The sequence below is a fragment of the Limulus polyphemus genome, unplaced genomic scaffold (genome assembly GCF_000517525.1).
Source record: "Limulus polyphemus unplaced genomic scaffold, Limulus_polyphemus-2.1.2 Scaffold544, whole genome shotgun sequence".
NCBI lineage: Eukaryota > Metazoa > Arthropoda > Merostomata > Xiphosura > Limulidae > Limulus > Limulus polyphemus.
This window is the reverse complement of record NW_013666154.1, coordinates 139,153-151,337: the sequence shown is the minus strand read 5'-3', so window position 1 is coordinate 151,337 and position 12,185 is coordinate 139,153. Positions and strand designations below refer to the sequence as shown.

General features: G+C 34.7%; 1 protein-coding gene across 3 annotated transcripts in view; it reads right to left on the bottom strand.

Moving 5' to 3' along the window:
- The window catches only part of LOC106458998 (tumor necrosis factor receptor superfamily member 16-like), a 46,890-nt gene that overhangs the window by 5,612 nt on the left and 29,093 nt on the right, over nt 1–12,185 (bottom strand). For 2 of the 3 annotated variants that reach the window (XM_022385375.1, XM_022385374.1), the window contains exons 3-4: nt 947–1,261; nt 120–236 (exon numbers count right to left, since the gene is read on the bottom strand). In XM_022385375.1, coding sequence (XP_022241083.1) covers nt 120–236; nt 947–1,261 — 432 coding nt within the window. The remainder of the gene's footprint in view (nt 1–119; nt 237–946; nt 1,262–12,185) is intronic. The other variant, XM_022385376.1, reaches the window with a different exon arrangement.

Below are 12,185 nucleotides of genomic sequence, written 5' to 3'. Positions count from 1 at the left end.
CCAAAACAAACAAACGTGGAATGCTCTTCATTTTTATTGGATGAAAAACTATTTTATTTTTCTTATGATAAACGTTCAAATATTAACTTTGTGTACGTTTATATGAAACAAAAACTTACCTAACTGACGAGATAATCCTCTCCAGTCTTTTCCGTCATCTCGTTTGATGTCTAATGCTGCTTCTAATTCTCTTTGTTTAACCAGGAAAAGCTCTTTAAGCTTTACTTTCAGTTTCACTTGAAAACATGGTAAAAACATCATATTATCTCATAAGATAATCCGTTTTTCGCTAATGCAACCTTTTTGTAATACCCTGGTAATGTGACGTAATGGGTTGTATTGTATTATAGTTCGAAATTAGTTGTTGCCACTAACTTTTAGGTGTTGCATGAATATTATTCGTAGAGAGTGTACTGGTTATGCAGTAATCCGGTAAAGTGAGAATTTTAAAGAACCCACAAGTGAAAGTAAAGGAAAATATGTCAGCTACACTAAATCTGCAATATAACAGAGCTCATCAAGCCGGCTGGGATACGACAGGCATAGTATTGGTTTAGACGTTGTGTGTGTGTGTGTGTGTATACATCAATTTTCATGAACAAGAGCTATTATGTTGTGAACCAGATCAAGTGGATTATAATTTTTTATGCTGGTCATTTACAAGTCAGATTATTATTACCACAACATTATTATTATTATTAAATATTTTTTGTTGATACTGATTATTTATTATTATATATGAATTAACTTTACTTATCATCTACAAGAATTGGCGAACCAGAAGCTAGTCTTCTTGTTCACAGATGGAGTCAAACAATCATAGTGTGAACGGAAGAAAATTACATTACTAATTCTCAGAACTTATGAGTGAAAGGTCTGACTACTAATGTACAACTGTAACCACAAAGACAAAAAGAAAACCTTTATGAAAGTCGTTAAAACCTACTTGTCTGCTGCAGCGGCTGAATAGTGACCAATTTCAATGACTGGTCAGAATCTGATAAAAGTACACTTTTACTACTGTCTGATGAACCGCCTTGGCTAATTCTAGAAGTCACTTCATCGCAGTGAGTTGCCTTCGTGCGAGTCTGTCGTTGAAGTCTCCACCGAAGCATTATGAACATAAGGATGCCCAGCAGTACTGCCACTAAAATTGTGCAGTAGACGGGGATCACATTGTTTTGGGTGAAGTTCACCACCTCACTGGGCACTTTTCTTCGTTCATCTGTTGGTAAGAGTCTTCCACGATGAAGGTTTTTATCTATCACGATCAAATTCATATATATTTTATAATTTGTCTAAGATTTTCTTATGAAAAATAAATAAATAAATACTTGTATGTCTCTTTATTACAAGTTTCGACAAACTTTAACCCGAAAATAGTTTTTTAAACTTTGAATCTTAATAAATTTCTGGTTTGGAGAGCGTAAATTGCAGATACTTCTTTTTTTCACATTTTTATGGTATTGGGACATGCTTGTACCTGTCCGGCGACGAAATTAGGGCACACTTTGCACCTGTCTTATAAGAGTAATGGGGCATTCTCCACTATTCTGTTTACAGCACAAAGAGTCCATTTTATTGGTTTTGGGCGTAAAGGTTTGCAGAAGCTGTTGTTTTCCAACATGATTGGAACTGTGTTGTTGCCCTATTTACTGTGGGTAGGTATTGAAAGCGACCTGTTGATTTATATAGTTTTCCCCATAAAAGAAGTAAGACTTCACTGATATTAAACTCTTGGGTATTTGGGTTGCCATAACTTTTGTTATGGATGGAAATCCACTCAGTAGAGTGACTGATGAAAATGATCTTGGTATAATGGTAACAAATCACGCATTTAAAGCAGTATTGTGTTGTTAGTAATAAACGTACAGCAATTTTTTGGTGTATTTATGGACATATCTTCTTATATTTATTCAAATCACTAATCCGGCTTCACTGGGAATAATGTGTATAGTTTCGATCTCCTTTTCTGTGATAGGATATCGACTTATTGAAAGGGGTTTACCGGATGGCTACTAAAATGATTCCCAGAAGGGTAAGGTTATCTTCTAGGGATACCTTAAGATCATAAATTTATTTATTCTTGAAAAAGAAAGGGTAAAAGGTGGTCTTATTGAAGTTTATAAGATTTTCCAGGAGATCAATAGGATAAAGTTCTCTGCTATATTGAGAGTACAAACAAAAACTTTATTTTTTACTCTTTTATAGTAGCACAGTGTGCCTGAAAGACAATTATAAAAAGTTCTCTGCTTTCATTGTGCTCTATTCTAAACGTAAAAGGACAAGAAGACACAAGTTTAAGATCTGGAAAAGACAGTTTATCCTCCTTAGCCTTAGTTTTATTTTTCTAACAGGGTGATTGACTTATGAAGTAAGTTGCCGTAGGCTGTAGGAGGCCGAGACTTTATAGAAGCTTAAAGGGGGAATCGATGAGTTCCTGAAAAATAAAGGATGGATGTAAGTTTTTACTTTTCTCAAGGACATCTTTGAAGGACCAAGTGATCCCATGCATTTTATGTTTTTTTTTTTTATCACAAATGGCCCGCCAGAAGCACAGCGGTAAATCTGAGGGCTTACAACGCCAAAAACTGAGTTTCTATACCCATGGTGGGCACAGCACAGATAGCCCATTGTGTAGCTTTAGCTTAACGACATACAACCAACCAACCACTTTATCACAAATGCTAGTTATTTCGCCATCTTTCGACTTTTAAACGATAGTAAAGGAGTAAGTTTGAATTATTTTTGTTTATTTTACGTTTAACTTGAAGTAAAATAGAGCTTGGTAAGTTTTCTAGCTACATTTATCGCTCATATTTTATTTGTCTTTCAATAGGGTAAATCGTACTAAAAATATGATTATTAAATAGTTTATTGATCATGTTAGGTATCAAAACCAGAAAAAGCTCATAAGTACAGTTCTCAATTACACATTATGTGGTTTGTTATGTAAAGTGAAATAATTTCTTATTACATCTTCATCCTAATTGATAAGAGTGACAAAGTTGTGATCACACGTGGATGAGGTCAAACGTTTTTCTGAAAATGATTTTAAAAACGTTAGGTTCCCTTAATGCTAATTAGGAAGAAAAATGTACAAAAAAAGGCATTCGTTTACTTTTTAGAACAGGACAATGCAAGGCATGTCTTTTGCAGAAAAACTTTTAAAGAATATTCATAACAGAATTAGAGAACAGAAAAGTGTATGTTTGTTCATTTTGTAAAGGACAATAACTTTTTCTTCTAGTTGCCGTTCCCTTTCCTGCTGGAAGTTTATTTTACATTATAAATGGGTGTGATCACACTGAATTTGCACGTACTGGTATAATTTCTGTGATTCTTTATTCTCACATAGTACTAAAGATTGGACATTTCTCATTCAAACGTGATACTGGCAGCAGCTTAATGATAGCTTTATTATTATTATCTTCCAATCCACCTATTATCGTCCGGAACAGTCTGTAGCCTAGATGCTGCTATTTAGTCTCGACTAACATTCATGACGATTTAAAAACTTAATAAGTTTCTTTATGTTTTCCCCTTTGCCAACTCTATTGAACAAGGACTCGTTTTTCTCTCCAGGCATAAAGCAACGAAATTTTTATATTGTCGAAGAATAAATCAAAAGCTTTCCAAAATAACCTTAGCCAGTTGTGCTCCAGGCTTAAGCGGAACGCCGAAGTTTCTTTTCAGTCTAGTTAACGATTGTAAGCAGGTTATACGAAAATATTTTTTTACTTATGATAATATCACTTGGTTTCATACGACAGCTGGTATAACCAAAATACATTCGAACACTTCTGATATAAACAGCTCGACCTCTCTTTACATTCCATATTTTTAAAACTAATTACGGTACGATTGTCTTTGTCTCTGACTGGCGACATCAAATCTTTTGACAAGAATAATAGCACGTGTATGCATTTCTATACAAGATTTAAAAAGGATGGTCGTATAGTACACAACAAAGTTATTTGACTGCAACAGATCAAATAAATCTACTGTTTACGAATATATAAATGTGCAAAAAAGCATTAGACAATTGCAAAAAAGTTCACCCCCCAAGATAAAAAGTATTCTGCTCACTTATTCACCAAAACCGTTTTTTTTTGTTCTGTATTTAAGTGACGAAATACATGTGTGAATTATTTCGTTTACAGACAATTTCCCAGAAAAGTACTGAAAAAATTTAATCCCATAAATTGCTCTCTTTGGTTGAATATTTTCTCTATAATAAATACTTAAACTTATTTCTAGGGTGGTATCAGCTGAATAAGCTTAAACTGATTTTTAAAACTACTGATTCATTTTAAACGTTAATTTTTTTATTTACAAATTTACTAAGTCCAGTTAAATTTAACTGATTTGGTTATACCCCACATATTAGAGTTAATATAGGAAAGAGACATGTAGTGGAATAAATTAAAATTTTTATGAAACATTTAAATTCTGATAAAAAGAAATCGCACTTACAATGATAGTAAGGATCGGGTTATTAATTTGTTGATATTAAATTGAAATGCCCCCCAGTGGCCCAGTGGTATGTCTGCGGACTTGTACTGCTAGAAACCGGGTTTCGATACCCCTGGTGGGCAGAGCACAGATAGCTCTTTGTGTAGCTTTGTGCTTAATAACAAACAATAACTAATTAAATTTAAACAGTTTCTTCCAAGTTCATTGTGCATGGTCTACGTCACATGCACTATTACAGTAGCTTTTATAGCCAGACTAAAGCTTGGGATATTAATACATAGAAGTTTACCACCTAAATATGATTACTATTTCTTATTGCCATAGAAGCGCTCAAGTATTCTCAGTGTGAAACAAGATGGAATCCTTAATAGCCGCGGCTGTACTTAGATCTTAAATCGGTCAAGAGAATGAGCTATGAGCTAAAAGTTTGTATTTGAAAAAAACTCAGAGCCACTATGCCGCGGCTAATGAGTGTGTAGCTTTTTTTAAGTTTAATTAAACACGTATGATGATACTGGTTATTTCTCTACAGTTGCTAAAACATTGATATACCAAACAAATCACGGCTAATGAGAGTGAATGCAATTTCGCCGTTACATTTATACATTACTAAACTAAACAACAACAACAACAAACAAATCTTCTTATAGAATAACTTAAGCGTGGTCGAAAAGGTGAATAAATAAAAATAGTAAATTTGAAAAATGTCTTTTGGAATAATTATATTCACTTGAACCTTCCTCTCTTGTAGAGTTTTAAACATACTATATGACTTTAGGATTTCTATATCGATAAATTACTATTATAGAATGCTTGATACTAGAGCAAACTGACCGGTTGGATATTTTCAAGCTGCACGTTTATTTTGTTTTTTCACTTAAAATGAAATGTTATTAATCGCTTTAATTATGAGTCTTAAATAAAATTGCATATAAATGTTGCAGTAATCTTACTTTGAATTATTATCTGTAATAAGTTGAGTAACTCACTACTAGAGGACGCTCCTTACATAAAAAAATTACCCAACGTTAAGTATTATGAGTAATTTGTTTAAATTATGATATTTTTCATAACGTATATGTATATGTATAAATTTTGATAAATTCGTTATTGAAGCGTTGCCAGATATTATTGATGTATTACTAAGTTACCCATGATCTCAATTTAATATAAAGACTTAAAGTCATACCGATCATTGAAAAAAGTCCCCTTTTAGGTCTCTGATCTGGATGTTTAGCACGCGTTTCGCACAAGTACCGTTCAAGTTAAAAATACCTAATGTCTAATACGATAGTTCAACTACTTAGAACATATCATATTTTTTTTTCCTAACTTATGAACACTAATATGACATTATGTGGTTTCTACACGTAAATTATATTATTAAATTTAGATGCTGTTATAGAGTAAAGTAACTTTTTGGGTTTTTAAGGGTTTCGTGCTTGAGATGAAACGCTACAAATTGTATATGGACATAATCATCCTTTGGTTGCACCATATAGAATGTCTCCGAGCTTATATTACACTGGCCAAGAAGTCATATTCATCAGATATAACTATAGGTGAGCTAGATAGCTCTTACGACGCTGGTTCCAAATCTGTTCCAATCTGTCAAGTTTTCGTGATGAGACTGATCAAATTTAAAAGGTTATTACATTAATTATAATTTGTGTCATTGTACATTTCTTTTTTCATAAGTTTGTACTGTATAAATTTAAACAAGTGTATGGTGTGTATAATTTTAAGGGAATTATACTGACAAATGAATAAACTTGTAACATTAACTAGCCTAAGGTGTGATTATTACCTAAGTTGTGCTGAAATTAACACCAGTCATATTTCAATAACTAGATGTTTGGAATCAGCGTGCAAAACTGGTCTAGAAAAGTGTATTTACATCTTTGATGAGAAAAAAAAGTTCGATTTTGTCGACCAGTGTTATATGAGTAGAGACACTTATAGCACATGCTTCAAAAATATTACACAGCTGTGGCATAAACGTAATGTTTAAATAAATATAAAAGTGAAAAGGAATGAAAAAGTGGGTTTATATGTGTAAATCGACCTTCCTTTTAACAACTAGCAACCGTTAGACATACAGCAGTTTGTTTTGAGTTTTGTGTGTCTTGGGAGCTGTCAGTTATGGTTTAAATTAAAGTAAATGAAGTTCTTAAATCCAGTGACGTAACTAAAAAAGATGTCCCCCTCCACGCATAAAAAGTGATTGGACCCTACATTCATTTCCCTGTTATCAGGACCGGATTAAGGTATAGGCCATGGTCGATGGCCCCGCACCTAGGATTTCGGGATGAAGCTTTCGCCAATCTCTTAATAACAGAATTTGAATAGACAAATAGATCATTGGATAAATATGTTCCCCACGTCCAATACCTGCGTCGACTACTACTGACTAATCATAAAGAAGCAACAGTCAGTCAGTCAGTCACTACACTATACATGCGAATGGGAGAGCTCGGCGTCACACACACACATTTCTCTGTCTATCATGTAGCCCAAATGTAAACGTGTTTGAATAATATTTGTTATTTACTTCAAGCATTATGGCTGGGCGTGAACGACATATTGGCCGCTCATACAATAGTGGACATGAGAAGAAAATGTAGAAGTAAGAATGGGAAATGAGAGATAAATTGAACAGTCAAACAAATAAAAAATTCGGGCAAATTGTTCGTCTGCAGAAGTAACTGATGATTTACTGACACCTGCAACAGACGGTCCACCCAAAAATATACAGTAAAACCTGGAAGACAATGTTCCAAAGCCTGAGGTGCAGCAATACAACTATCAGGAAAATATTATTTCTACTGAAAAACAAGCGATGACATTTCCCGAGGATCCAGCATTGTGGACTGCCATAACAAAACATTTATATGCTTACTTTTCTGAGAAGAAGCTTGAATAGGAATGAGATTTACTCAACATGAAAACCTCTGCTAAGACTTATAATGATGGAAGAACCAGACATTTAAATAAAGAACATTTTTATAGAAAGCTTGCTAATGAGGAGAAAGTGTATGATCTTTTCAGAGTCTACTGGCATGGTTCTCTGCTACATTTGTAAACTTCTCTTCTAACCAACAGTACTAGCTATAGGATTCAATGATTAGAAAAAATATCCATCGTCTTCTAGAACATGAAAATAGCATTTTGCATCTAGAGTATTTCTGCATGTTGTTCTCTAGGAAAAGAAACTGGGCGAGTAGATAAGACATTGTTTATGCAGGTACGAAGAGAACAAGGGTACTTACTGCAAGAATACATTAAAATGCAATTTTAGGTGAAATAAAACTATCCTTCTGGGGTCAAAATGAAGAGATAGATTCTAATACTAATGGCAACTTTCTTGAAATAATCGAATTGCTGGCACAGTATGATGATTTCTTGACAGATTATCTCAACAGAGGTGGCAATGCAGGACGTGGTATCCCTTCGTATCTTTCAACAACAATTTGCAATGAGTTTATACAGTTAATAGCAAAACGGGTTTTAGCTGCTGTTGTGTCTGAAGTTGAGTCAGCGAAGTACTACAGTACAAGTGTTGATTCGACTCCAAATATTACACACTTAGATCAGTTAACATTCATATTGTGCTACATAAGCGCAGATGGGACGCCAGTTGCAAGGTTTCTTAAAATTCATTGTGATTGAGGGGCATGATGCTGAATATCTGACAAATGTGGTTCTCAGTACACTGAATGACCTGACTGTTGGGGTAAAAACTACGACAACGCCAGCGACATGTCCGGAAAATATTCAGGAATTCAACAAAGGATAAAAACACTTGCATAGTTTGTTCCTTGTTCAACACATTCATTAAATCTTGTTGGTTCATGTGCTGATTCATTTTTTGGATTTATTCAAACACTTTCTTTCCGGCATCTACCCATCGTTGGAAGCTACTCACAGATTCGCTGCGTGGTGTTGTTCTAAAGTCTTTGTCGGGTACAAGATGGTCAGCCAGATATTATGCAATACGGGCATCGAAGGAAAGCTATAAAGGCATTTACTCTGTTCTGCAAGCTATTGCCACAAACAAGATGAGACACCTCAAACACGCAGTGAAACTTCAGATTTGGTCAACAAGATGGGAAAATATGAGTTCGCCACCTTATGCATTGTGTGGGACACAATTCTGCATCAGTTCAACACCACAAGAAAAACACTACAAAAGGAGACAGCCGAACTTTCCACAATCGTTCAACTATATGAAGGCTTGGTGACATTTGTGGAATCTTTGCGAATCTAATATGATGTCCTTGAGGAAGAGGCTAAGAAACTGGTGGATAATTACACATATGAGAAAGGCGAACAATAAATGAAAAGAAGGACGCTGACGACGAAGTGAGTTTATCTGCCAGAGAAAACTTTCGCATAATGATCTTTGTAGTAATTTTGGATTTCTTGGTTGTTGAACTTAGCCGCAGAAAACAAGTATATGCAGTACTTCATGAACAGTTTGGGCTGCTCTTTGGATTTCGAACACTTTGTACTGCTAGCATTCGACATCTTGCTGCAAACCTGCATGAGCTCATTCATTTCTCTGATTACCTGTCCAAGATTAACAAAGAGCTTTCATCACCTCTGAAGTTGTAAAATCATAGTCGAGAATCGGAAATTTTAGCTATTGAATCTGCCATGACTCAATCATTGAATTTTTATGACATTATAGACAATTTTTCTAGTAGTAAAGCTCATAAAATGGCAGTCTAATCTGTGCTATGATCTATGTTTAAGAAATATTTATTTACGTATGTGAATTTGAACTTATGAATTCAGGGAGGGAAATGGAGTTTCATGCCATGTTAGTACACAGTTACTAAGCAGTATTTTGTTGTTTTTTGCATGGTTATGTTCACGTCTAGAGTTAAAAGTAATGTGCTTTCTTTTATAATGTAATAAAAACATTTTTCTTATAGAAATCTGGACTTTTTCTCATGCCTACTTATGGCTTCTCTTTCTCCGTCTCCCTTTAAAACATTTAAAATAACCTAGGACCCCGCAAACTCTTAATCCGGCGCTGCCTATAATCGTAGTTACAATTCTGGCTGGTTAGGGCCCCTAATTGCGGAGGGGGCTGCAGGGGCATAATTACGCCAGTGTTCAAATAATTTTATAGCGATTGTAAATGCTTATACCTCCAATATTTATAATTACAGCAGTTCAGTTCAATATTTTATGCAACATGGTGCAATCCTATAACTAGTTAGATGTCTGTTTCATATCAGAACGATCCACATTCGATTCTCACTTTAACAACTTCGCTCTCGTTATCGTCATATCCAATTTATTTGTATTTAAAGTACAAATATCATAAACGCATGGTGCATTTTATATAATTTATATGAAAAGATGGTGCGGTATTAGTTACTATGTGTTGTAGCTGGTTAAATCAATGACGTGTAGTTTGGATTTGCCAGTGGTCAGAGTTTTATCATGGATATTACACCTCTCACAAGATAAAAAGGCAAGAAGCGGGAGTGGGCTTGCTAAAGAACGGAATTTCTTAGGGCCTCTCAGTGATCTGGAGTTAGCCTGTAATTATTTGGTGAGAAGTCGTGGAGTGGAATGGAACCGCCAGGTGAGAAGTGGGCTGGCCCCCTCTGTCATATCTAATAGTGACCTTGAGCTCAGGCGTGCTCATCTCGTGGGTAGAAGTATGTCACGGTTTCTGACATGAATATATCATATAATAACTAATACCGGCTCATATTATATGTGCGCGTGTGCGCGCGCGCGCTCATTGAATTAAATAGATTCAATACTATTAATTGCATTAATTATTAATAGGCGATTAAAATCAGCACTATAAAACAATAATAGAGAGAGATAGATTATTTTTAAAAGTCTACACCGGTATTAACATTACTACACACTAAAAATAACAGGCACAGCAGAAATAAACTACTGCATTAAGTTGTCCTTGATATGTACAACAAAAATCTGGTGAAAGGGCAATATGTTCGTGTGGTGACAAAGAATAAGGAGATTTTAGTTCTGTGCTCTATGTATATATTCATGAAAGGTTAACTGAAAATACTAGCCTTAACACGCAGCTTTCTTGCGTTCAATCATACATTGCATAGCTGTGTCTGACAGATATTAAACAATACTGATTCTGCATATGTATTATTACTTCCTTTATTTGAAGAATTTACGTATATTTGTACTGGTGTTCAGAATGGGCCGTCTCTAGTTGAATGTTTGGAACGTTTATAAAGACTGTTATTGTTTTTCAGATGATTCTATTAATTCAAACCCATATAATGTTGCCCAGAATTGGAGTTGGAAGATCTTAATCGCAAATTATTCAGTTAATCTGCCTCTACATGTTTCTATCTAAACGTAAAAAAAAATTACTTGAATAAAAATATCGATTTAAAGTTCCTAGTTCTTCCTTGCAGAAGGTGATGTTTTAATGTTCTTGCATTTTTGGTAAGAGTGCGTGCGTGAGAAAATAGTTTGTTTTGTAGTTATGCACAAAGCTACACAATGGGCTATCTGTGTTCTGCCCACCACGGGTATCGAAACCCACTTTCTAGCGTTATAAGTCCGCAGACATATCGCTGTGCCACTGGGCAAGAAAAGAGAAGAGAGCTGGTGAAACTGGTTCACTACGCCAAAGGTCACATCGTAGAAATTTAGTTGTTATAAGAAATAGTAATAATCCTGACATGCTGGAAGACATCGCTAAGGTAGTAACTCAGCTGTATATTTCTATTACTCAAACTTCATAGTCTCATATTTCGTTTTCATTGCAGAATCTTGGACAATTCCATTATTTTAGAAATAACAGGAGTTCGTGTTAGTATAGCTAAATGTACTTTCTAGCTTGGCCTTCTGTGAAGAATATGACGGTATAAGGTTAATTAAAATATAAAAACATAATGGTTTTAAGATTATCTGTTTATCCAATGCAATGAGAAGACTGGCATGACTTGGTTGTTATAGCGCTCGATTCGCGTAATCGAGATCTGTCGCCGAACATGCCTTTTTAGCCATGACAATTTTATAACGTTATGGTGAATCCTACTATTCGTTGCTAAAGAGCAGCCCAAGAGTTGGCAGTGGGTGGTGTTAGCTATTTTTCTTCCCTCTAGTCTACTTTTCAAAATTACAGGCGGCTAGTGAAGATAGACTTCGAATAGCTTTGAGCGAAATTCAACAAACAAACAAATAGCTTTAAATTTCTGCATTATTATAAGATAACTAGCGGTCAAAAAATTTACATTGAAACTCGTTTCCCATTAATAAAGCTTATTCAATATCTGTTTCAGTGTAACCAAAGGTTACTGGTGTACGGTGGAGTATTTATGGCAATGTAACCTGATTCAGATAAAGAAAGATAAGTTAAACCTTAGCATTTTTTCTTTACTAAAGACTAAAGATAGGTATAATTCTACATTAAAGTTATTTTTAAATATTAAGGGTAACTGCATTCCCACAACTGGCTGCAGACAGCAAAAAGCACTCAACTCCTAACCCTTAACTGATTGTCCTTAGTTTCTGGCTAGTTTTACATCGGCATCTGGATTTTGCCTTAGAGAAGGAATATCCCCAACGCATTTGGGTGTTATGACCATTATCCTTTATGACTTAAGGACGACAAAAAGGAATGATAACGGAGGTAGCATAATTTTGAGTTTCAATTCTATTATATAGCTTATATATATATATATATATATATATAT